At 38.5% G+C, this 27,111-nt stretch overlaps 2 protein-coding genes across 5 annotated transcripts in view; both read left to right on the plus strand.

Moving 5' to 3' along the window:
- LOC127053138 (neural cell adhesion molecule L1-like protein) overlaps nt 1–27,111 on the plus strand; it is a 1,307,741-nt gene that overhangs the window by 814,749 nt on the left and 465,881 nt on the right. The window lies entirely within an intron of this gene.
- Nucleotides 1–27,111, plus strand: part of CNTN6 (contactin 6) — a 222,840-nt gene that overhangs the window by 193,652 nt on the left and 2,077 nt on the right. For 3 of the 4 annotated variants that reach the window (XM_050957317.1, XM_050957319.1, XM_050957320.1), the window contains 10 exons: nt 2,463–2,638; nt 2,979–3,096; nt 4,036–4,194; nt 4,286–4,435; nt 9,028–9,098; nt 11,975–12,209; nt 12,883–12,998; nt 14,468–14,654; nt 24,803–24,915; nt 26,751–26,919. In XM_050957317.1, coding sequence (XP_050813274.1) covers nt 2,463–2,638; nt 2,979–3,096; nt 4,036–4,194; nt 4,286–4,435; nt 9,028–9,098; nt 11,975–12,209; nt 12,883–12,998; nt 14,468–14,654; nt 24,803–24,915; nt 26,751–26,919 — 1,494 coding nt within the window. The remainder of the gene's footprint in view (nt 1–2,462; nt 2,639–2,978; nt 3,097–4,035; nt 4,195–4,285; nt 4,436–9,027; nt 9,099–11,974; nt 12,210–12,882; nt 12,999–14,467; nt 14,655–24,802; nt 24,916–26,750; nt 26,920–27,111) is intronic. The other variant, XM_050957318.1, reaches the window with a different exon arrangement.

The raw sequence follows: 27,111 nt of genomic DNA on the forward strand, positions 1-27,111 counted from the left end.
AACTTTCCTTTCAAAATGTTTTTCAAACAAATTTCTCAACTGAAAAACATTTTGAAAGGAAAGTTTTGAAGTCGCCAAAATGAAACACTGACATTTTCTAAATAAAATGTATAGATCTGATGAATTAGGAGTTTCTGATAAAAAAAATGTTGAAAAATCCCCAACTCACTCTAGTCACCTAACTGAGGATGGTGTTCCATGTATTGTGAAACACTGTCCTAGGCAATGATTTTAAATTGAAGAGAAAGGATATCATTTTCTGTTACATTCCATAGGTTTCTGAATTATATGTATGGAGCCCTATTTAACTTACACACAACCCTGTTGGTTTAATTTCTAACTTTTGATATAACTTTCCTATAAGGCTAAATTGTTTTTACTAGTAGTATTAATATTCATAGCATGCTATAACTTTACACATAGCTTTACAGAATAGGCACAAAGTACCTGCCCCATTGATTTACCATCCAATACAGATGAGTAAGATTTGCAGGAGAACAGCTCAGGCACCAGGTGGTGTTCAGACATCCTAGAAGAGATTGACACAGAAAGATTTCTGTGACAGATATGTGTTGCAAAGAAGAATTTGAAGGACAAGGAGGGCACATGAGAAATACAATGCACATTCACAGCTTTATTAAAGATTAATCAAGCTAGGCATAAAAGGTGAAGTTAATCCCCTAGTGTAACTACACTGATGTTATTTGAGTTACAAGATTTTTAGAGCCAAACTCTCTTTGGGTGTTTTTCAGAGTCGTGCCAACAGAGATTTTGGCATTTGAATCCATGTGAAATGTAATGCACCTGCCACTCTTGTTTCCAGACAGGGAAAATGTTCTCTATTCTACTGGTTAAAAAAAAATCTTTAATAGTTTCATGTCATGCCTTCACCCTTGAGCAAATCTTCAAAAAAACAAGTGATGTGAAACTCTTCTGATTATTAAAAGAAAATGTTCTAAACAGCAATTAATTCATGCAATGGAAACCAAGAAAAAGTTGGCTCTGCTTCAGCAATTGAGGTTCTTCGAAGACTCTTTTTCCTTTCCTTGCCATGTGTACCTGTTAAAGGGGGAGTCCAGCGAAGAAAAGATTTTAGCACCACCTAATCTGTTTTAACAATACAAAGATCCTTCTTTGAATTCCTTGGGAAGTGCCAGTTAAAGACTGAGGTGTTAACACTGTAACTGGAGACTTAGTTTTAGTTCAAAAGAAGGATCTCAGAAAATGCAACATTCCTCCTCATTGCCACTTGACCGCAGCCCTGACAGTCGCAGAAGTTGTAACTCAATTCTGTGAGGAAGTCACCTGAAGTTCAGGACTGTACAGAATGTTCCCACCTACATTGGACTCAGTGACTGCAATTGCTTTGGCAATCTACTCAAAAGTATGTTCTGAATAGCAAATTAATATCTTCCACCTTTAGTAAATGAGTGAACCCTTTGAAGTCAAGGCCCCATATTGAATAAAATACAGTATTCTCAAATACTTTGCCAATACACAGGGTGGATCCTGGCATGGGATAGACTTGCTGAACTAATGCAGTCCCTGAAACTCCCATCTCCCCCCCATCCCGCTGCCACCACCACCACACACGCATATTTTTCAGAACATATTACTATAATTGAATGGATTCTGTGCACATTTTATTCACATGTATCTTTGAATTCTCATGATTTTATAAATGTTCCTGCAGAGAGACTTTATTCAGGAGAATCACTCACAGAAAGGTTATGTGCCAACCATGCCAACAATAGTAAAACCATATAAACCACTGTCTTTCCCCTTCAGCAAGCTACCTTTTCCTTTAATGAGAGCTGCTTCTCTCGTTATCAGTATATGGGGATAAAAAAGATTAAATGATGTTTCAGTCTTTTGAGTCGTCTCCTTTGGAGCCTAAATTTCGCAATGCACATGACACTGTGGGAAACTGCCAATGAAAATTAAATTTATTAAAATCATAAATTAAAAAGACAAGACATTTCTATTTAAGAGGTAAGGAAACAGTGACCACATTTTATTTTGCTGCAGTATTCTGCAAGGACAGTTTTTCAAAGTCTGCATTATCTTGTCTCTTCCCCTTCTCCATGTAGTTTAGCAGCCTCAACAATGTATGCTGGTTTGTTTGAATTTAAGTCAAATCTAGTGAATATGGCATTTATGAATCATACTATAGGAGATGAATAATTTGGTATGTTGCACATTTTCTTGTCTTCTCTAAGATATACATAGCACCCATTGTATTCACAGTGTTTTTGGCAATAAGCTATAAATGATGAATAATGCACTGGAATCATCAAAATGTTAAAGATCAATTTCTTTAATAGGGACAGTAGCAGAACATTAGATCCATTTTAAACCATTTCAGAAACATTGCAAAAATCATTCAATTTTTTTTTATTACAAACATATATACTGGGATTTTTATATACTTGTTTATAATAAAGAATGATTTTTCTCAACAGAGAGGACTGTAATTACTGTTCCACCTTCTAAAATGGATGTTACAGTTGGAGAGAGTATAGTGCTACCATGTCAGGTATCTCATGACCCCTCTGCTGAGGTTGTGTTCACATGGTCATTCAACGGAGATGTGATAGATTTTAAAAGAGGAGTGAATCATTTTGAAAGAATTGGAGGAGTAAGTTCTTCAAACTCTTTAGTGCTTCATCAAACTGTTCTTAACAGTCTTTAAACCATATAAACATCTTTCACAATTCCCATTTTCAATATGTATGTCAAATCACTGCTCTTTTATAAAAGTTACATCCATTTAGTTTGCTTTCTTATATTTCATAAACATGCTCAAGTTATTTGTGAAGCCATAATAAAAGTGTCAAACTGAAATAAACTGATGACAGCAATGAATGCTTTAATTTAAAACCTGCATTTTTATTAATATTTAGCAAGTTATAAAAATGTCCAGTTGGAAAACATGTTGTGAGTGATTAGTTTTATCCTTTTCTTCCTTTTATCTCCAGGAATCTGTTGGGGATTTGATGATAAGAAATATTCAGCTAAATCATTCCGGGAAATATGTTTGCATGGTACAAACAACCATAGACAGTCTATCTGCGACAGCAGATGTAATTGTAAGAGGTAAGTCTATTAAGTGTAGAATTCTAACATAAGCATTTCACATTCTTACATAAGTTAACATCGCAACTAGGTTGGTGAAATTTAAAAAGTTTGTGGGTCTCTGGTATAACAATGCAATTATGCGATGGCATTCCCTACACTCATTGCTCTTTTTGGACCAAACTATACTTGGTAGGTACTGGCTAAAGTAAGGGTGATGAGTAACTGCCCATTCCAATGGGAGCAAGCCTCATTTAAGATAAGATGGCAAACATCCTCCCCAAGCATTCCAGTAAATGGGGAGATTGTCTCCACAGTTTGCACGAGCCTTCAAGAATGGCACAGCCTGCTCTCCCTTGCCCCCTCCCCTGCACCCAAGTGTGCCCAGGTTTTTCTTCACATTGGTGCAAAGAGGCAATGTCATGGTCCTACCTTCCCTCCTCTCCACCTTTAGAGTTCTTAGGATGGAACACTCTGTGCATTGTACTTTCTGCCAAGACTCCAAATACAGGGATACAATTAAGAATCTAAGAAGATGCTCTACAATAGATGTTGAAGCTCAATTATGCATCCATTTCAAACTTTAGGAAAAGTCAAATTCTACTCAATATAAGGCTCCATCCAGACCCTAATCTCCCATTAACTTCGGTGGGAATTTTGGATATTCAGAGAATGTGAGGTCCAAAATGTTATTTTACATAATCATATAATAAAGCTCTTTCAACTGAGTTCTGTTTCCTTCATGCTAACAATAGAGATATTTATGTTCAATATCTTGTTTTCAATACCCCAGGAATGTCATTTTTTAATGAAGACATGAAATCTTAAGAGCTAGATTATGTAACTCTTACTCATGTGGGTGAGCCCTTATTTCCATGAGACAGAGGGTTGCAAAATCCTGTCCAACAATTAATTCAATATCCTAGGCATCAGTTACCCTAAAATATATGTTTCCATAAGGCCCTCCAGGTCCCCCACAAGATGTTAGAGTCGAAAACATTTCTAGCACTACTGTCCTGCTACGCTGGAGACCAGGAACAGATAATAATAGTCCAGTCCATATCTACAGTGTTCAGACAAGGACTCCTTTTTCAGTTGGATGGCAGGCAGTTTCAACCGGTAAGCAATTTGAAATTTCTGGTTCACTTTCATGCATGTCACAAGACTTACTCCAAAGGTGCATTTTCACTCACATGTCTTTTGTATTTAGTTCCTGAAGTTCTCAATGGCAGAACCTATTCAGCAACCGTGACTGGTTTAAACCCTTGGGTGGAATATGAATTCCGTGTGGTTGCTGGCAATAACATTGGGATTGGGGAGCCAAGCAGACCATCAGAGCTGCTAAGAACGAAAGCATCAAGTAAGTCTTCCTGCTTTATTCCAATGATTTTAGAAACCTCCTAGTCACTACTCTGTTCTGTTTAAAAATGAAATTACATCAGGCTAAGGTACTGCTCCAAAGCCCACTGAAATCAATGAGGATTTTGCATTGACATCAACGAGCCATGGTCCATGCCCTGTGTACATTCAATTTGTGGAAGCATCCTTCAGTTCATAATATGCTAATTCAGTCTTAATGAAACTCCAGTGATCTCAATGGAGATGGTCTTTCTTACACCAGGTCTGAGTTTGGCCATACTGTTATAACAAGATATGAATTCTATTGTTTAAACATTAATCATAGATCTTGTTATAATGGTGTGCACATGTCAGCCATAGAGCAAAATATCAGCATGGAACGGTTAATATCATCTTCCTGAGTACAGGGGTGGCTCCAGGCCCCAGCACGCCAAGCGCGTGCTTGGGGAAGCAAGCCGTGGGGGGCGCTCTAATGGCGCCGCGAGGGTGGCAGACAGGCTGCATTCGGTGGCTTGCCTGCAGAGGGTTCACTGGTCCCGCAGCTTTGGAGGACCTCTCAGGACCTGAAGGCAGCCAGCCTGCTGTGCTTGGGGTGGCAAAATGCCTAGAGCCGCCTCTGCCTGAGTAGAACCCCTAACAACATTTTACATCTCCATTCAAAATTTGTCTGAGAGCTCAGCCACCAGTATCTGGGCTTAGCTGAAGGAAGTAACTTAGGACCTCATCCAAAGACCACTGAAGCCAATAGGATTGTATCCAACGATTTCATTGGCCAAAAGGTCAGGCCCTTTGCTGCAAAGTCAGCCTAGCCCATACACGTTTCCCTAATCACCCCCTCCTTCAGCTCTTTTACCTACTTCCTGAGGGACATTTCCAACAAACACCTCTTATATTGGTTGGTTCGTCCCTGCCTAGCTTTTGTCTGTGGGAACATGCAGGCCACATTCCCTGCAAGTTAAGATTAGAGCCTGAACAGAAGCCTCCAGGGTCAGGATGCCTGTCTGGTGGGGGCTCCTATAGGTACACACAGAGGAAAAGCTAGCAGTAGTGTTGGTGACATGCCATTTTCCTCCTATTGTGGGGTCTTCCTTGTAGAGTACCTACAAGTTAGGGAAAGGATTTTTTTAAAACCTACCCTCCTCAACCGACAAACTCCCTTAGGCTCCCATCTGCCTTCTTCTTACCAACTACCCCCTCTTAGGCTCCCAGAGCTCAGGCTCCAGCCCAAACTAAATATCTACACTGCAGTGAAATAGCCCCTTACCTCAAGCCCCGCAAGCCTGAGTCAGCTGGTCCAGGCCAGTCTCGGGTGTCTAATTGTAGTGTAGGCATACCTTGGTACATAGTTTTGAAAGTGTGAGCCCATACATAGCAGGAATGAGTGACTCAACCCATCTCACTCAGCTACCTATAATTACTGGTCTATTCAAATAAAAACTGCACTGCTCTGACTTCTAAAAGCCCTGCCAGAAAGCTGGTGCTAACTCACCTAACTGCAAGGCAGTCTAGCTGAGGCAGTCCTCAACCACATCTAGATTTCAAAACACAGAAACCAGTCCAGAATCCCACCAAACTCAATGGCAAGTTCCCAGTACAAAAAGAGCTCCTCTTCCCCCCCTCCAGTTAATCAATAATAATAAGTCAGAAGAGCTCCAGAGAAAGTCACCAACTGCCTAACTCCCTTAGTCTCCCAGCTGTCTTCATTTTACCACCCACTGGGAGCCTATGTGGTTTTTAAAGACTGGAGCCCAACACAGCTGGAATGGGTGATTCACCCCTTCTCATTCAGGTGGTGGTGATGAATAGAGTGAAGATACAGGCCAGCTTTTCTTAAGAGCAAGGGGAGTATGCTACAGCCCCAGAAGGGTATAGTAAATTGCTACCTTCTCCCCCTGGAGCAAGTGGGGAGTATGAGAGGAATTGTGACTTACTAAAACTGCTGCTGGGACAGTACAGCTATGTGTCATCATTCATATAGGACTAAGCATGAAAGTTCAATATAGCCCAGGGGGAGTTCTAATTCCCCACCAACCTAGAGTGAACAAATACCAAAATATCTTCTCAGGATGAGGTTTCAGAAGCACCTATTGGAGTCAGGGACCTTTGATTCTCTCCCTCAATTAGCAGTGCTGCTGTTTACATGATGCTTCAGTGAGAACTAGTATGTTGGATTCAAGATTCCTTCCATCAGGAAAAGCTTTCAGTAGTTCTGCTAGGGGGCTGCACAAGACTAGAAGTGAAGAGATGGCATTTGCACAAACACCCAACAACAATAAGACAATTTAAAATAGGGAGCTGGGGAGAAATTGAAATAAGAGAAAACAACTTTCTACAATGCATTCACTAGGGCCTGACCCAATGCCCATGGAAGCCAGTGCAAAGACTCCCCTCAATTCGATTGGGCTTTGGGTCAGGTCCTAGTGCCTTAAACACTTTATTGCTGTAAAACATTCTGGCTGATGTATGTATGGCCTGAATAAAACTGCTGTGCAGCGAGATATACTAGACACAGCATAGCATTCTTTTCTTAACAGAATATGAATTCACAGCGAGAACACAGCAGTGGCAGCAGAAGACTAGCAGTGAAAGGGTAAATTGGAAATGCCCTGTTATAATAGCTATTTTGCCAGCTAAAACCTGATTGAGCAGTAGTAGCTTTGTGGATGCAAATGAGCCACTGCTCATTTCATTAAAATGCAGCTGAGAATTAATTGAGCCTCCATTGGTGCACTCAACTGTAAATTTTCATCTGTTTCTCAACTATGACCCAGTTGAGGCTCTGTTGAGCAGTAGTATAAATTTTCCCCCATGCAAATGTAGTAAAAACTGAACTCATTTAACACGTGCTAATTGAGCATCAACTGGTTCATGGAACAGTGGAGTGCTAGTTGAGTCTGGCTTGAAAGTCTTTTTCTTCATTTACTTCTTTAGATTAATCCCCCTTCCTTCCCATTTTAAACTTCTTAGCTATGAAGCACACAGTGACGTTGGATATGAGCGATAAAATTTACTCACCAAAAGATCATACTTTACTTTCATCAAATACAGTCATTTTGTAACAATATTCTCTCCACATTTCTAAAAATGGGAAAACAGAGCAAAACAAATAGTCTGCACCCAGTCCTCTGAAATGTTGTGCAGAAGACATGAGCTTGAGGCTAAACTTGGGCTAAAGAGTATGCGCTCTTGGAGAGAGACTATGATTTATATACCATATTGCTAGAGAGGATGAAGCCTCACAAAGCTTTAGAACTGTACTGGAGTCCTGTAATTAGTGTGTGTCATGTATCTGGTTAATGACAATACGAAGTGTGTCAAATATATGGCTGCTATCTTCCTGATATTGAGTAGTAGTTAATTTATGTCATTAGTCCCATAGAATATTGACAAGAAAAAGGGACTTCTCAAAGTAAAGCTGACAGAATTTGGTCCATAAGGTCAGATTCCTCTACCTGTACTCTGGTTTAATATCAACTTAGTCCAGAAATTGTCCCCCTGAAGTCAATGGGTGTTATTTTATGGTGCACTCAGAGAGCACAAAACTTGCAGCTCAGAAGGTTTTAAGCCACCTTTGTCCACTCTCAGACCTGGCCTGCTCAAGGTGCATGGAGGCCCCAATAATTTGTAACCCTATCCTTTCCACCTCTGACATATCCTTCTGGCCCACATCACACATCTAACACAGACTCTGCTCTACATCAAGCCTCGCAGTGGAGTTCTTGTAGGGCAGCGTAAACAGCCTTGAGCAATGCTACCAGTGAAGGGAATGCTCTTTTGGCTAGCTCCAGCATTCTAACTTGAGGCCATAGTGGAGGTGAGAATCCTTCTCCATGGTGCCACTTGTGGGGTACTATTCAATCTGAGTAATGCTGTCAGAACCTGGCACATTGTGAGGTAGCAGAATCTGGTTCACAGACAAGATTAAAAACAGCTTCCTTCTGCTGGGAACTTATTGCAAGAGGCAGGGAATTTCCTTGGCTTTCTTGCCTCCCTTCCCCAACCCTCACTTGGGAGTTATAAGAATTATGCTCCACAGCTTGAATCACCATTGCGTTACATTAATTGCACACCAGAACTATAGTTTCATGGTGAATCAGGCCCCCATATTGATGCACCATTGGCCTCTTCTGATTGCTTGTTAAACAACAAGCACAAACGTGGTGGGATTTTTTGGAGTGCTGAGTTTCTTAAGAAAAAGGCAAACCTATATTTAATTAAAAATATATATTTCTCCAGCAACATGTTTACCGCACAAATGTATAATTAGCCATAAAATCAATAGTATAGCAGCTACAGTCTGAATGGAACATTTGCAATTAGCTGATGCATATTAGTGTCAGATACTTGATGTTACTAGGTTCTTTAATGTTTCGAACCAGGATGTCCATGTTTTAGACCCATCTGTGCTCTCAGTCTTAGAAAACTGAAAATGTATAAATATAATTTAAACTCATATAAAGTATACTGTTGTACCACAGAGCCCATGAAAAGCAGAATTGCTGTATATAAAAACAGCTAAAATGTGAGCCTGCAATCATGCATTTGACAACAGCTGCTGTGAATTGCAAGTCACAAATGTCCTTTGTTCTTTAGTTCCTCTAGTGGCACCAACAAATGTGAGCGGAGGCGGAGGGAGTCGCTCTGAGCTTGTCATCACATGGGAGGTAACTTTTAAATCAATTGATCTAAATAGTTTTCTAAAAGAATATGGGTGAAATCCTAGGTCCCTTGAAGCCAATGGGAGTTTTGTCATTGATTTAAATTGAGCCAGGACTTCACCCTCTGCCTGGCAAAGAAATATTCAGAAGATACAGATCAGGTTTTCTGTGTCATAAATAATTTATAGAACTAACCAGTTTGAGAGGCATACTCTAAATATATTTAGAACACATATAACCTGTTATCTCTATTATTCAGAAAATTGCTTAACACGCTAATCTGCTTGGCCATTTTCTGCATTAAACATTTTAACATTTTTGTTTGCATGTTGTTTATTCTTGAATACTATGCTGACAAGGCATATCCTATCATGTATTAAAAGAGATGAGGTTGTCAGTGCATACACTTAGTATTAGAGAATTAAAGACCAATCACACATCCAAAGAAAATCTCTTGCTTAAAATATACAAGTCACAAGATACGGTCTGGATTAAAACTCCAATCACCACTCCTAGAATCAGTGATAGACACCTAAAACACTTCCTTTGCTTCAGTTTTTTAATTACAGATCAGAAGTGTGGCTTGGGTTTTCTGAGCCAATTAGGGGATTTAGACACACAACTCACACTGAAATTAATGGCAGTTACACTGTTAAATATTTTAATTGTCTTTGAAAATGTCAACCTGTATCTGGATATATGAAAAGCAGGATTCAACCCAGATTGCAGGGTGGAGACCAGGCAAGTAGGCCAGACCCTTTCCTGTGTAGGACAGAGCTGGGGAGAGTGAGTATATATGACATTCTACAAGATGAAACATGTTTTAAGGGGAAAGACTCCCATTTATTTTAATGGACTTTGGGTCAGGCTCCTCAATTCACAGTGCTCCCTCTCTAAGTGGTGGAACTTCCTCCATGGTCCAGGATGATGAGAGAGCATGGTCTGATTCTGCCCCTCTGTTTGACCCTTGAGTTTGCTTCCCTTTGTAGAGAGTGGAGAGTCCTGAACTCATAGATAGGGTGTAATTCTAGAGAAGATTAAGGACAATTATATGATGCAATTTCCATAATTAGTGGCCACAGCTAATCTAAATTCACCTGCGTTTGATGATATGTTAAACTGACATTTCACTCAGCCTCCTTAGATAAACTCTTCTTCTGTTACACAGTGTCAAAAAGTAAGTGGCAGCTCTTGATTTCCATGGCCTTGAGAGATGACACTGCCGTTATTTTCTTCCCTCCATGGAAAGAATCTAAGAGCAAATGGTGATTTCAGTAAAATATTTTACAGTTTCTTACTGAGCAAATAGGAATCTTGGAGTCAGAGTTTAAATTGCACAATGGGCTTTTTGTTTTTTATAGTGCTACAAAGGTGTTTCTCTTCTTGTATATCAGGCACCCTGTGTACCCATGTCACTTCAATGATGATTTTCTTATTTTTCAGTATACTATTTTCTCCACTTTTTGGTTTCCTCTCCTCTGTTCATCCATCATGAAAAAAGAAAACAGCAACCACCCCAAAACACCCACATCAAATTATCCCTGTTTTGAAATCTAACATATTGCATTCTACAATCTGTCCTGAGGAGCAGCCATGGGAGACACTTATCATACCAGGCTAACAAAACAGAACACAACTCTTCTGCTTACCATGATGAACTGACTAACCACCCTGATTAAATCAGAGGTCACAAAAGCCTCAAAACAAATTAAATGCTCTAGCAAATAGCTTAAACTCTGACATATCCCCCACACGCACCATAATCTATCCCAGTTAACTCTTTCAATCCTGAGTAAGAACATACTTCGGAGGGTTTTGAGGATTAATGTTTGTAAAGTACTTCAAGGATGGTAAGCTCAATATAGATGCTAAGCCATACTATTTCATGTCTTCCTTGCCATTGGGCTCAGGAGGATTAAGGACAATAGGCTAAAATATGATACTTAGGAAACTTGTTATGCTCTTCTAGCTTTTTTTCTCCTTTTTAAAATATTGATGATGGTTGTGATGATTGCAAAACACAGTAGATCTTTGAACTATAAGCTAAGGCTCACTGAAGGTTCTGCTATTCTTGCATGGCTGCTTTTCAGTGCATCTTTGTTTGATGTGAATATTTGCATGGCGTGCTATATTGCAAAGGAATACATCCTGTATATCTTGTATTGTGCAGCACTGATCCTTTCACTTTCTTGTTCAAAATATTGCACAAATGTTCTCTCTCCTTGAGATGCCAATGTGGCAATATTTTTTTTCTCAGAAAAAAAGGGCAAATTGGATACAGCACTGATGAAAGTGCCCACTTGGTATGAGTCATTGATAGATACCTTGAGAGGAGATTTCATTAATAGAAACATTAATTTTGCCATGTAGACTTTCAATAACATCTCTATGCAAGACAAACTTAAATAAGGACATTTTTTATGCACTTGGGATTGCACTCATGCTAAAAATTGAAATAAAAGTGGTGTGCTTATAAGTATGCAATTAACATACACTTATGTGTATACATTAGCTCTTTTCCAGATTCTTTCTTCCTTATAAATTATCCAAAATTAGCATTTCAGTCCCTGTGGGGGGGGGGGAAAGATTCAGATACATCCTGAATTGAGTGAAATGCTTTTAATTTTAAAAAACTTCACACTTGCAAGAGCATGCCTTTAATGGGACTGATCAAATCTTTTGTTTCTAAATTGATTGCCTCAATAGATATATTGTTTTGATTTTTATTTCAATATTAAATTGACTGATGGAGCAAACATTATTATTTTCTCTAAGACAGTCAACCAAATCAATACAACTGAAATATACTGATAGAATGAAGATTCAGTTAAAACCATATATACTTTCAAATGCTTATTGATTGATTTTCTCTACATCTACAGTCAGTTCCTGAAGAATTACAAAATGGGGAAGGTTTTGGCTACATCATTATGTTTCGGCCTCTTGGTTCAACAAGCTGGACGAAGGCAGTAGTGGCTTCAACAGAAGCATCAAAGTATGTCTACAGAAATGAAAGTATTACACCTCTCTCCCCTTTTGAAGTTAAAGTGGGTGTCTACAATAATGAAGGAGAAGGGACTCTGAGCTCCATATCTATTGTCTACTCAGGAGAAGATGGTAAGCAGTATTTATTATTATTATTATTTATTATGTTATTTATTATTTATTTGTGTTCTATTAGCATTTATAGACCCCCTGCCATAATCAGGGCTACACTGTGCGAGGCACTGTTTACATATTCTAAGAAACACTCCATGCCCCAAAGAGATTAAAATCTAAATGCACAAGACAGGCAAAATGTGGTAGAAGAGGAAAAAATATTACCTGCATTGTATAGGTAGGGGATGGAGGTGAAGAGAGCTCAGGGCCAGATTTTCAAAACCACTCTGCATCTAGCAGCCCCCATTGAGTGGATTCAGAAGGCTAGACGAGGCTACTTATTGCCAGATTTTTCTAGAGAGTTTGGCATTCAAAATGTCAAACCCTTTTGTAAATATGGACTCTTATTTTGGTGCTTAAATTGGAGCTGAGCTTTTCTGAAAATCTGGCTCAAGTTATAGGTGCTAAGCATTTTTGAAAATCATGCCCTGACTTAGCCAAGGTCACATATGCTGTCTGTGCAAAACCAGAAACTGAAACCAAATTTCCTGAGTCACAGACTAGTGCCTTAACCATAATACCTTTTACTCCTTTCAGTGCTTGCACTTTTGATGTTTATCTTTTAGTCAAATGGTATGTTCTGTAAATTGCGTTTATTACAGATAATGCATTTTCTTTCTTATGATCCTAGAGCCACAGATTGCACCAATGGGGGTTTCTGTGCAGAGCTTTTCAGCTTCTGAAGTTGAAGTATCTTGGAATGCTATTGCATGGAACAGGCACACAGGAAGGGTACTGGGCTATGAGGTGATGCACCAAAAATTAATTACATCATTAATTAATCACTGCAATCATATCTCTTCCAAAAGCCATGCATATTCTAGCTTGCCTTCCATTACAGTGAGTTAATGGATAAGAGACCTTCACTCAACTCTCATTAGCAACATTTCACCTGAAATAATCATAAGTATTTACAGTCCAGTACTGCAGTTCTGTCTATGCCTTCTTATAATGGACTAAAGTAAATTAAACCTTCACGAACAGCACTTTGGTCTATTCTTGTGCACTGAGTACTATAAGAGGACTCGCATTGTATTCTAAAAACCATAACTATCTATCTATCCATCCATTCATGTTCTTATAACATAACCATCACTGTAGTATCTGAGCAACATCGGGCACTTGATGGCACTGAGGCATATAGATGAGCTAGAGTAATTATTTTAACATTGGGTCACTAATACAAATCCATTTGAAATTGGGAGTAACTGAAAGTTGTTACCAGCAAAAGACTGTTCTGTAGCTTATATGAAATACATTGGTATTCTCAGTCCAGCTTCTAGTGAATAGCTGTTGATGTCATAAAAAATAACCGCTTACAATAAGAGCACATTTCTCCCTATTTCACACACTGATTGGCAGTCTCTAGCACTGAATGGTCGTGAAGACTTCATCCAGATTCCACCTTGATGTACACCACATGCAACCCCAATGATATCAATGGGTTTTCATGAGATGTAAATTGGGAAAGAATTGATCCCAAAAGGTGGTGCCTTCAGGATAGAGTGAAGGCACACCAGTGAAGGATGGGGGGAAGTTTTTTACATTACCATTATTTGTGCTCTATATGTTCTATGAATATACTAACACTGAAATATTATTTGAGATTCCAATGCTGTAAATCCAACCCATTTCACATGCACTATGAAAAAAAAACCCACTTCTCTAGATAAAATAAGCCTAGAATAAATCAAATGCAGACAACAGAAATATTTAAAATTCTATTGTCCTATCATTATGAATATACATATCATACAAAGGGGCAGAGGTGTAGAGTATGCAAGCCTTACTAAATTAAACATCCATTAGAGCAAGAGAAAGATCTAAGTAAATAGTTGCTATTGTATCAAAACTCATAATTAAACCCCTCCTTGATGGCTGATATAAGTGTCTCATTGTATCTTTTTAAGTCTTTTTCAAATATGCAAAAATTATAAAGTCAGACAAGCCTTTAAAATGTCTTACCTTATCAAGGTTTCCCTTTTGGAAATCTATAAAGCTAGGAATTTCTCATTTGCTTTTCTAATTTGTATTCAGAGTCTGAAATTTTATTTCTTCACTATAAATATTCATGGTTAATTTTATTTCCTGACAGTTTCAATTACAAAACATGCTGTCTTTCTTGAAACCATAGTTGTTGGCTTGTCTCGTTTCCAATCAAGACTGTAATTGGTGGGAAAACAATGAACTGTCTGTTCTTCGCTCTTAATATTCAGGTTTTATACTGGACAGATGATTCCAAGGAAACTGCAGCTGGTAAAGTTAGAGTCAGTGGAAATGTAACAGCAAGAAACATCACAGGACTAAAGGCCAACACAATATATTTTGCAACAATAAGAGCTTACAATACAGCTGGGACAGGACCATCCAGCACTCCAGTCAACATCACTACTAAGAAATCGCGTAAGTATTTAATTTCATATGCAATAAGTTATACAAAAGCAGAACAAATGCCTAACCTTATATCAACATATCACAAAGCATCTTTGTTTTATGTGGTGATGTTAATAAATTGATCCCAAATAGCTTGACAGTATTAAACAGTTCATTTAAAAATAAAATATCTCTCCATCTGCTGTTAATAGGCAGCATTAAAAAGTCAATATTTACCAACAGTTTCCTACCCTGTGATATCTGAGATGCCAATTCAGTAAATAGGCAAAGGGAACTCCTGGGGTGAAATCCTGGCCACAAAAGATATGTCTGTGCTACAGCTAGACACCTGTGGCTGGCCTGTGCCAGCTGACTCAGGGTAAGGGGCTTGGGCTAAGGGTCTGTTTAATTGCGGTGTAGATATTTGGGCTTGACTGCAGCTTGAGCTCTGGGACCCTCCCACCTTTCATGGTTCTAGAGCCCAGCACCAGGCTGATCCTGAATGTCTACACTAGAAATAAACAGACCTTTAGATCAAGCCCAAGTCAGCTGAAATGGGCCAGTTGCGAGCACTATAGACTTATCTAATTATATCAATGGCAAAACTCCCATCGATTTCAGTAGGATCACAATTTCACCCCTGCAGGTTATTTTATCTGTTTTATTCTACCTTTAGGTGATTTCCCCCAGTAATTCCCCATTATTTTGGAATATAAAATAACTATGGCATTTCAGATGCTGCCATGTGGCAACCACTGACAAACATTTACTTTTGAATAGCAATTATGCGCTGCATTGCTGCATGTTTTCATATGCGATTTCAAAAGAGATGGCGAGTCAATAAAGAAAAGCTGTTCCAAATGGCAGACAACAATATTGGGAACCAGGAATATGAGTCTGAGACGGGTTCTTTTGTAATACAGTTGCTAAATGTTACTGGTTACATTGCTGTCTTCCACTGTTCTGCAGAGTGAGAGAAATATATGTAATGGATTCATATAAAGGCAGATTATTCAGTCATTTAAATTTCCCATAGTAACAGAATTATGACAAAACATATGCCACTCCCTTTTTATAATACTGTCTAATTAAGCTAATAGCTGCTGGTGTTTTAAGGCTTAATTCTCCAAGGTGCTGAGAAACTCCTGGAAGTATCAAGCGCCATCCAGGAGCTACCAAGCATCTCACAGGATAGAGTCTTTAAAGTGGTGTGAGAGACCTATTATTAACAGTAAACATGCATTAGAAAAAGCATTATGCCACAGATCTACGCAGAAGGGATGTATTTGTGGAATCATGATAAGAATAAGATTTAAGTCTGATCCAATTCCAGTGGAAGTCATTAACATCAGTGGGCACTGGATAAAACAGGAATAAAAATAGCAAGAGTTTGCAGAACAATTTTGTGGAATAGTGAGCATGCATGTGCATACCATAGGGCAGATTCAAAACAAAATCTGAATATTAACCAGACATATCATGTCTAGATGATATCTAAATAAACATATTGTTGTCAAGGGCTTAAATTAACTACTTAAACTTCTTTTGCCCTTTGAAGATTGATAACATTTACAGCTAGAAATTGTACTGATCCTTAATTAGATACAGTGGTGGGAATGTTGGACATATAAGTTACTAAGTGGTATACAGTTTTTCTTTGCTATCAAATACATTCTGAATACCTCTCACCTATTATCTTAACCCCGGACATAATTCTGCTTTTTTTTTCTGCCTTTATTACATATCATTTCCAGAGATGAAAAAATACACATTCAAGGGGCTCTATAAAACCAAATTTATTATTATAGTGCTGTCTGGAAACTCTGCTATGCATTTTTGACATCATTTTCATAATAAATTCCTATTTTCAGTGGTTTCTGAGTTCAAAGTGAAAAATAACTCAGGCAGAAACCTGGCATAGAACCTGGAAATTTAGCATATCCTGGAAGCAGAACATATTGGCAACTAAGGGGAACCAAATGCCTTTTTAATATGTAGTGTTATGATACATTATGAAAGCTCAAACGTGTCCCATTACATATAGCTTATGAGGACAGTTTTCCTTTTCTCTTTATATATTTCAAGTAGTATTAGAAAAAATAGAGTTGGAGTAGAGTTCTCAGTCCAGAATTAGGGCTTGCGTGGAAAGGCCTAATTGTTTTCAAAATCTTTTGCATTTGCTTGTTGGATCTGCTCTTCCTCCTGAATATTAGGCTTTAGAAAGAGTGAGTCCCCTATTAATGTCAATTTAAGGGACAATTTTATTGAGTATTGCCATCCTTATTTTTGTTTAATCCCATCTCCTTTTTAGATTGCAAAGACTTCAGTGTTCAAAAGGGATTTAGTGAGTTAGGTGTCTAATTCCCATTGAATTGGACACTTAGCTCCATTGACAGAATCATGCTTATGGCACAGAGAAAGGCCAAATAATTCAAGATCTACCCTTCTCACTCTAAATTTCTAGTTACAGTTCATATAGTTTATTTTACCCACAATAAATTTGGTCATCATAACCTTGGGTCCCATCTCCCCACCTTCAGCCTACAACTAACATACTACTTCCTGGAACAGATCTACAACTTTTGCTGATGGAAAAATGAAAAGGTAGCATTTTGTTTGTCTCGTGGAAGAGAGAAAAAATATGTTTTGTTTTGTACTGGTTTTTGTAACCTTCACTATCAGCAAAACTGAATTTTGCCTGTTCCTCAAAAGAGTACATCAGAATTAGAGCTGAACACAAAATTTGTAACAGTTTATCCAATGAATTTAGTTATTTTTCCTGTCCAAAGTGACTGCTTTATGCAGATTAACTTACCCTTCAAAATGATTATTTTGGTGAAACCTTTTAGCCTATGGATTTCTTGTGGGCTGCTCACTACATATATCAGTTTGAATACATCATCATGTGGCTGAGCGCCTTCTTGTGGCCTCAAGGCAGTCCAGCAAATAGCCTCTACCTCAATTTTTTAACTTTTAGGGGCTTCTTCTATAACTCACAAATCCTTTTGTCCATTCACACATCTCCTCAGTTTCTGGTTTATTAAATTAATAAAAATTCAAATACCTCCTTAAGTTGATCTGTTTACATCGTCTCATCAGGTCACTTGGAGACTTCCTGCTTCCGATTTCAATCCCAGAGTCCCAGGTTTCTGTTCTGGAACCTACTTTCTCCCAGCAAGCTTTGTATACATTTTATATCTCTCTTAGAACACCTCCATAACTCTCTCAACTCAGCCCTGGTATCTCAGAGTTCTCTGCTGGAGCCTATTTTCTCTCCACAATCAGTCATCTCTCTCCATCACCACTCTAGTCTCCTAGGGAATATCGTCTCTGCAGTTTTCTGCTGTCCTTAATAACAGATATAGCTGAGCCTTTCTTGGGTATGCCTGCTTAGTAACTAGGGTTGGCTGGCATTTAAAGAGGCAAGCCACCCTGTTACACACTGTCATTCAAGCGGTGTGATTGGTCACCTAAGCACACAGTAAGGCGTTACTCACCATGACTGAAAAGGGCAGAATCTGTCCCTTAATTTCTTAGAACTTTAATTCATCTATCTTTTAAAGGATGTAATTATACTCCGACATTATGAAGTCTCATTAACTAATATTTGAAAACTCTAAATTCCTCAGAAGATAGGTGCTTTATATGTGACAAGTATCAAATAATAGTAATAATAAATGAAAATAAGCTTTCTAGATACTCTAATATTTATCACTAGAGGACAGTATATAAAAATGGAGAGTAGGTATGGGCCTGAACTATGAAGTTCTGATCTAAAATTGAAATTCCCCACAGTTCAAGGGGATTTGGATCTGTGCGTTTTAGGTCTATCTTTAGTATTTATTATGACTGACAGCAAAAAGGTTATGCATTTGTAACTATGTTCACTAGCAGCTTCGTTGATTAATTCCCATCTCCACCACCAAATACCCACTTCTCTCTATGTACCAAAATACTTGTGGTTTAGTAAAGCATCTGTGTTTTCTTTTGATTATCATGGCACGAGAACAGAGGTAGGTAACCTATGGCACACATGCCGAAGGCGTCACACAAGCTGATTTTCAGTGGCACTCACACTGCCCAGGTCCTGGCCACCGGTCCAGGGGATTCTGCATTTTAATTTAATTTTAAATGAAGCTTAAACATTTTAAAAACCTTATTTACTTTACATACAACAATAGTTTAGTTATATATTATAGACTCATAGAAAGAGACCTTCTAAAAACATTAAAATATATTACTGGCATGCAAAACCTTAAATTAGAGTGAATAAATGAAGACTCGGCACACCACTTCTGAAAGGTTGCCGACCTCAGCACTAGAATGACATATCAAAGTGAGATCTGCCTATCAGAATATTCAATAGGATAAAGCTTCTAGCTCAAGAAAGTCTAATTCCAAATATTGCAAAGACTGTTAGGCTTTTGTTTGTTTGCTTAATTTATTTTAATAAGAATATTATATTCACATTATTTTCTTTCTGTAGGCCAGATCTCCATGTCCAGTCACATGGCTTTCTGCACAGACCCAAGGAGGTGTGAGGGATGGGAAAGATAACTGTAAGGCTCCTTTCTTGTCCACCAATCTAGGACTGGCTGGGGGCCAATCTGGCCTCCAAAGTAATTTAGAGCAGCCTTAGGACTGCTCTAATTTACACAGGTAATAACTGCCCCACTGACTGTTTCATTAGCACAATGAACTCCAGCTACACCTTCAGGCCTCCCCAGATGTATCTCCTACAGTGGTGGGGCTAGGAGTGGACAGAGTACTGCTGGCTAGATGGAGGAATCCCAGAATAACACATCAGCTTTACAAGGTATGCAATAGCCAGGTGGAGAGCAAAGGATTTGGCCCTGATCTTTTATATATTTTTTATTATTATTATTTTTGTGAAATCTGCCTTACAAATAGCTATGGAGGGCAAAATAGAGGCATACGTAGCCCCATGTAGGATGGAGTGAGGCTGGTGAATCATGCATTCTCCCCTCCTCAAGCTCCTCAGAGATTCTCTGGAGAGAATGGTAGTACCACAGGCCATATTACCAGTCCAGTTGTAACCCTCTTCACTGTTGGGATCCCATTTTAAGGGGCAGCTGAGTTCACAGGGCATCCCTGGTCATATTGCTCCACTGGGATCTTGTTGATGGGTAGTTCAGGGGAAGGGGGCACAACAGGCAAGCCTCTTGGCTCATTTCACTTTCGAGATGGTGGGGGAACCCCACTGGGATGGTTGAGGAGAAACTGAATTTCACCCATGAAGTTTCCACTTGTTAGCCCATTTTTATTGGGAATCCCGCCCTGGAGCAGGCAAATTGAAAGTGCTCCTCCTCCCTTTGTTCTTCACTTGGTGACCATCCTAGCCCACAATGCTGTCTATTTCCACACTGTGATAATGGTGTCCATCGGTGCCTCCCTACAAGGACATGGTAGCCACAGTGAGTGTAGAAGAAAGGACCTGGGCAGAAACTAAGAAAGCAGCCTGAAAGGAAGCTGTGAAGGTACTGACTGGGAATGGATAGCACAGTTGAGATTCCATTTTGGAGCTAATTGACTGTTTGATAAAGCAAGAAAATTAATATGCACTCTGCATTTTTTTATTCTCCTATTCTCCTAAGCCAAAAATTATTAAATACAGCTAAGATCACAGGCTGCAGTACATTCATCACAGCAAGGACATCATCACACATAGAGCCATATATTAGGTTGGCAGATGTGACTGCCATGAATTTTTCCTCTTGGCTACATGTTTAGAAGGTTTCTGTTATCCCTTTGGTGTTTAGGAAATTAATGGTGGCTGGCCAGCCTACATACTTGTGCTGAAGGGAACAAACACTAGTTCTAGATTCTGGGTGGCTTTTACATACATGTAGTCGTATGGCCTGGAGTTCCCTCTGCAATCTCCTTCCCCTCCACCCCAGTTTTCCTGCACAAAGGCAGCCAGAATATAAACCATAACAGCAAGTGTGACTGAATGGCTAATACCATCAAATCAGAGATCTCTGAAACTTCTGGGATAGTGGAATAACCAAATTTTGCCCACATTGATTTTGTTTATCAATAATCAAATATATTCTATGTAAAAACACATAGTACCTTCCTGTATCCCAAGAAGCAGAGTTAGCTTATAGGAAAAGAGAAAATCAGTGCTGAAAAGAAAATATTCTGTCTCTCTCTCTCTCACACACACACACACACACACACAGAAATAGACCAGAATTTCGAAACACCTTCTAAACTTAAGTGCCCTAAATTCACTACTAAGTGCTCTTACTTCTCTTGTTAGGCTTTGCTAACAAGCTACTTTTCAGCTGTGAACATGTGAGCAGTCCTTATATGGACAAAAAAGGAAGTATTTACCATGCTTTTCTCTCATCATTGTGCATTTTTCCTCCTGATTAAATGTCATCTCCATGATGTTACTTAAAAGTGCAACATAATTGTAATTTTTTAAAATTAACAATATATAGTCTGAGCTACTGTTAAATAAAACTATCATAAAGCAAAATTGAGCCAAAAAGTTTGTGGTAAAGACCTGGAATCTTCTTAGTAGTTCATTTGGTTAATGGAAACTGGACAATATTTGGAAATGATTCAGTATATGTAAGAGCAGATACGCTTCTTAATAAATATATAATTAACAAACATTTAAGGTATTCTTACCTGATAGCAGGACAGGAAGGGAATAAATATATGCTTGTTTTACAATGACTACATCTACTGCCAAGGTAAGAATTAAGATAATGGCTTATTTTAAAGTTTAAGTAAAAGTAACAAGTTCAATATTTAAAAATAGACATTAAATGTTCAAACTCTTTATTGAAAGATAGAAATATGTTTAATGAGAACAGATAATATGTGAAGGAATTATAAACAGGACACATCTATCATAAGGATATTCACATCAAGACAGTGTCTCCATCTTCACAACCACTTGTCTTCCAAGATATCTGAAATACTATGGTTAAAAATAAAGAGGACATGCTCTCCTATTCTCCAACAGACAAAAGCTAGCCCACGTATTAAATTTAGCTTCCATTTTCATTGGTGCAAATCTATTGATTTAAATGGAATTGCATAGTATAACAAAACAGAATTTAGCTCTTTGTCTGAACAAGTGCAATTCCCAACCAAGTCTCTTGGTTAGATTATAAAGTAGCATTAACAGTAGTGTATACTTCTTGGAAAGCAGAACACCCTCCCTCCCTCGATACATATTAGGCAAAGTTTATGTATCTTCAGGGAAGTCCATGTTATTGTCAGATCAAATTATACCCTCTTTTTCTTTGCACATTATATGGAACAGATTTCAGCTTTTAGAAATATAAACCCCAACGAAGCCAAGCACATGCTTAACATTAAGCATGCGAGCAATTCCATTGCTTTAAGGTTAAGCACGATTAAATGCTTTGCTGAATTGAGGCCACGTTCATTATTACAAGCTATTTGATGAACACTAGTTGTGAAGATATTTCGGTCTGTGCATTATAGACTTTGTGAACGCTTCATTGCATCTGTTGCCTTGAGTTATAACTATGGTATTTGTAATTTGCTATTCATGCTGTATGACTGGTCACCTCAGTAACAAAGTATTACCTATGCTCTCTGATCAGATATCTGCAACTTTTAAATATAGAAGAGGGTTTGGATAACTCTCTTGTGATACAAACCGACACATTTTGTGTGAAAGTCAAATGGTAATGGCTTATGAGTTTCAGTTAGGCTTCAGTGGCACAACAAAGACCTTTGTGGGGCTCTTTGGAGAGAGGTGAAGATCATCCGCACACAAGTACTTGCAATGCTTCCATGAAAATACCTGTGAGCATACACAATTTGTTGAGGATTCATGACACTTTTCCTTCACTGAACCTCCTTGTGAACAAGTAATTACTTGAAAAAGTGTTTGTGAAAAGCAAATAAGAGTTTGTGAACACCATTTAAATGAGTTCACTTTTTATGCAAGTTCATGAACGTTTTTTAAAGAAAGAAATCAGTAGTCACCCAGCTTTCACACTATTTCTCAGTGAGGGAGCAGCTGAAATGTGCACACATCTGTTTGGTTACACCTCGGTTGTTCACCAACATCTTCCTTCCCTAATGATGAAAAGGATTAAACCTCTCCACAATTATGAAACAAACAAAACTACTTTTCTTGCATAATGTAACAATTAGTTTGTTCCATCTCTGTAGGAAACAAAAGAGGTTACAGACTGTTACCAAATTAACTGTTGCTTATAATTTACATATGCTAAATGTCAAGGTCAGATGTCGGAACAGCAGTGCATACATATAAAAGGAGAGAAAATGGATCCCAGAAAATTAATATGTTCATTTTAAGTCTGAGTCATGAAAACCATAGGAGTCCTACTGGTCCTAATGAATCCATTTTCTTCCTTCCAATCCAAGTTTACATTCATAGACTTTAAGGCCAGAAGGGACCAGTGTGATCATCTGATGTGACCTCCTGCATGTTGCAGGCCACAGAACCTGTAATTGATTTATAACCTCTGGTTGAGTTACTGAAATACTCAAATAATGATTTGAAGGCTTAAGTTACAAAGAATCCACCGTTTACTCCCGTTCAAACCAGCAAGTGACTTGTGCCCCATGTAGGAGAGGAAGGCAAAAATCCCCAGAATCTCTGCCAATCTGATCTGTGGGAAAATTCCTTCCCAACCCCAAATATGACAATCAGTTAGATCCTGGGCATGTCAGTGAGACCAGTAAGCCAGACACCTAGGAAAGAATTCACTGTAGTAACTCAAACCCCATCCTATCTATTGTGCCATATCTGGCTGTTGGAAATATTTTCTATTAGCAGTCACAGATGGGCCATTTGCCATTGTAGGCAATCTCATCTCATTCTCTTAATTTCTAAATGCTCTCCTCCCAGATGTGTTCCCTAACCAAGGAGGATACAACATACAATAGGATACAATCCACTATTCTAAATCTCAAATTTACTTCAGAGATGCAGTTTCAACTTCACACATCCTTAGAGAACTCTGAATTTTGCAGAATTTAATCCCAATCATTTTGGGGTGGATTTTCAATGGCACAAACAGCATTTAGGCACTTGATCTAGATCCATAAAGGAGACTCAGTCCAGCAAGCTGAGTGAGGAGCTCCCTAAACTAGCCACTAGGAAATGCCAAGGAGTGGGACAGGGCTTAAGTCCCACCAGTCTCCACTCCAAGATATTTAAGTGCCTAACTCCAGGAAAAAGGGAGGCACCTCCCCCAGTTTGGGATTCTCAGCCATGAACCCTCTCCTGGAATTAGTCTCCTAAGCCTAGTCAGTCCTTTCTCGTGAAAAAAGAGACAGAGGTTTGTGAGCATATGTACCAGATTGGACCCCACAAGCAAGACAGGCAGGGAAAACCTCATTTAGGAATCCTGGCATGGCTAGGGCACCAAGCAGCTTGGTGGCAGTCAGGACTTAGGCATTTTTTGCACATGCCCACAACTGGAAGCTTAGATGCCTTGGGGACTCCAGGAGCCTACTGGGTTAGGTGGCAGATGAGCAGGGTTTTGAGGATCTCAGTGGTGCCTGTATTCAATGCTGGATCTCAGTGGTGCCGAAAGGTTCAATTTAGGCACTAAACTTTTAAATGCATTTAGGTGCCCAATTCCAATTGATTGTAGCAAGAATTAGTCACCTAAATACCTTTGAGGATCTGGAACATTGTGGATCTAGCACCTAATGAGTGTTATTTGTGCCTTCAAAAGTCTACTCTATCTACTGGACACAAGGGTTCCTAAAACCCTGGCAGTTTGATCTATCAAAAACAAAGACTTGCACATTGTGCTTGTTCAAGCTTTGTGACCTCATGTTTTGTTTTTTTCTGATATCCACATAGAAAAACATTTTGTAGTACATGACATCTAAATAGTCTTAATAGTACTTAAAATTTAACAAAATCTATTCAGTGTAACTTAGTATAGGCTGAAAGCATCAGATTCGTCCTATATTCCCAAACTGCACTTTTCTCAGTAGGTGATTTTTGTTATGAGTAGAACTTTACAATTCTAACTAACATGATAGTGATTACTGACCTGAAAATATTTTTACTCCTCTTGGTTTGGATCAGTCGTGCATTGGTTACTTTCATGTCAGCAGCTCATTCGATTATACTATGCAAATTAATATCCAATTGTATGTTGTGATTATCTTTTTTAAAGCACCAAGTCAACCACCAGCGAATATTGCATGGAAACTGACAAATTCAAAAATATGCTTGAATTGGGAACATGTAAAAACAATGGAAAATGAATCAGAGGTGTTAGGCTACAAAGTAAGTAATTTCTTTGTCTAATTAATAGTACATATTAGTTATAATAGAGACACCACAAGTAGAGCAAATGCTTGATGATGATCATACTTTCCCTGAGACTAATCACTAAGTGGAAAATATTGACTTCTTCAGTGTTTGGGATGCATGATGGACAGTCAAATATAAAAATTAAAATTGGGCTGTGTACTATCAGCTCTTATAATTTGTCAATGCATAAATGCATCTCCACACAGATCAGAGGATAGACCTCTAGGTAATAAAAGTGTCAAGGAGCTCTCCATGAACGTCATTTAAATAAATCTATTGTTTTAAAAGGGTAAATTTAGTATGAAGCCTGTTTGCAGTGGTTTTGACCAAGGAGGGAGGTGGCTACAATCCAGTTCAAGAAAGGAAAGATTCTTCAGACCATTCATGAAAAATTTAGATACTGTCCTTTAGGCCCAGTCCTGCAAAACTTCCTCGCATGAGTGAAGAATTGCATGAGTAAGGATATGGAGGACCTTTGTGGTATTGTTGTTTTACTCACCCTAAGGTTATGCACAGATATTTCCCATGGAAAAAAAAATCAGCCCAAAAAAACAAAAAAATGTGCAACATTTCTGGAAGAGAGGTGAGCCCGTACACTGTTAATCCCTAGTGAGTTATGTTATTTGACGAGCTGCACACTTTTGGGGACAGACTAGATGAGCTCTGTTAAGTTCACTCCTTTGTGATTTAACCATTTGCTTCTAGGCAATACTTTTCTATTATATTTCAACATTTTAGGAGCTCTTTAAGTACTCATTGCTATAAACCTATTTTAAAAATGCCCATTAACGCCATTTCTCCATCCACTTCACTGTTCAGTTTATCTTTTTTAGCATAGAAGTGTCAAAAAGCTGCCAAGAGCAAGGAGTTAGATAGTGTCATTGCTGTGCTGGCAAAGAAGAAAGACTTCCTGAAGAAGAGATTATTCTTGCACACAGGATTTGCATCTAAATTTATCTCTGACTAGCCCTCCTGCACCAGTGAAATAGTCCAACCAATCTGTAAGCTGGCACAACGATATCACAACAAAAAGACCACATGAACAGTACTAAATGCAGTGAGTTCTGCGTTAGGAGAAAGGAGTTCTAGTTGATGCTATCCAAATTATTGTCTGCTCTTGAGCTTTTTTAGTACATACACTTACAGGTTGCTGCACTTTTTTCAGATCTGCAGATAAGCATTACACTGCAGTCAATGGGAGTATTTGTATTGATTCTGATGGACTTTGGATCAGAAACAAATGGGCAGATTTTCAAAGGAGCTCAGCACGATGGGTTCTTTGCTGTTTTGAAAATGGGACCATCAGTGTCACAAGGGGAAATCATGGGAGATTAGCACTTTTGAAAATAAATCCTTCGTTTGGCTATCTTAATATGAGCTGAGCTGTTTTCAAATCAGGCCTCAACTGTGGATGAGAAACACTAAAATCTAGCCTTAAGTGCATCCTCCATACTTCCACACTGAGTGAGATAGAGACATGAATAATACATTTTTAATAATCTTTCATGGTCTTGCACCATAACTGAAATTTGGATCTATTTCTTATTAATACTGTGTTGCACATAGGACAAGGGCGTCATTGTAATTGAAGCACAACACTCATTAGGCCCAATATGCTGAGTCTATGCAGAAAATGATTGTCACTTTCTGAAGTGGTCTCGGATTCTGCTCAATAAATCTGCAGGGTTCTGAACATGCAGAATTACATGTGTGTAAGATATGAGGAATAATGCTCTCTCAGAGAGCCAAAAAAAGGCAACTACAAAAATCCAATTACTTCTGTTTTTTTCTAATCCCTTCATATTTAGATTTCGTACAGGCAAAATAGACAAAGCAAAACTCATATACTGGAGACAAATAACACCTCAGCTGAGCTTCTGGTACCATTTGAAGAAGATTATCTCATAGAAATAAGAACAGTCAGTGACGGTGGGGATGGCAGCAGTAGTGAGGAAATTAGGATTCCAAAAATATCAAGTACGTTTTTTTTTCTGAATATTATTGTCTAAAATGAAGCCAGTGCACTTCTAAAGGGAAGGCTAACTAGACCTTCACCACCGTCAATGAGCAATACCATGGCTTAATGCTAGGTAAACCTGGAGCAATCTCTGGTATAGTTTTATGTTTAATGCAAATAGGGGAAAGGAATTTACACAGTCTGTGTGTGGC

Source organism: Gopherus flavomarginatus, chromosome 6 (genome assembly GCF_025201925.1).
Source record: "Gopherus flavomarginatus isolate rGopFla2 chromosome 6, rGopFla2.mat.asm, whole genome shotgun sequence".
NCBI lineage: Eukaryota > Metazoa > Chordata > Testudines > Testudinidae > Gopherus > Gopherus flavomarginatus.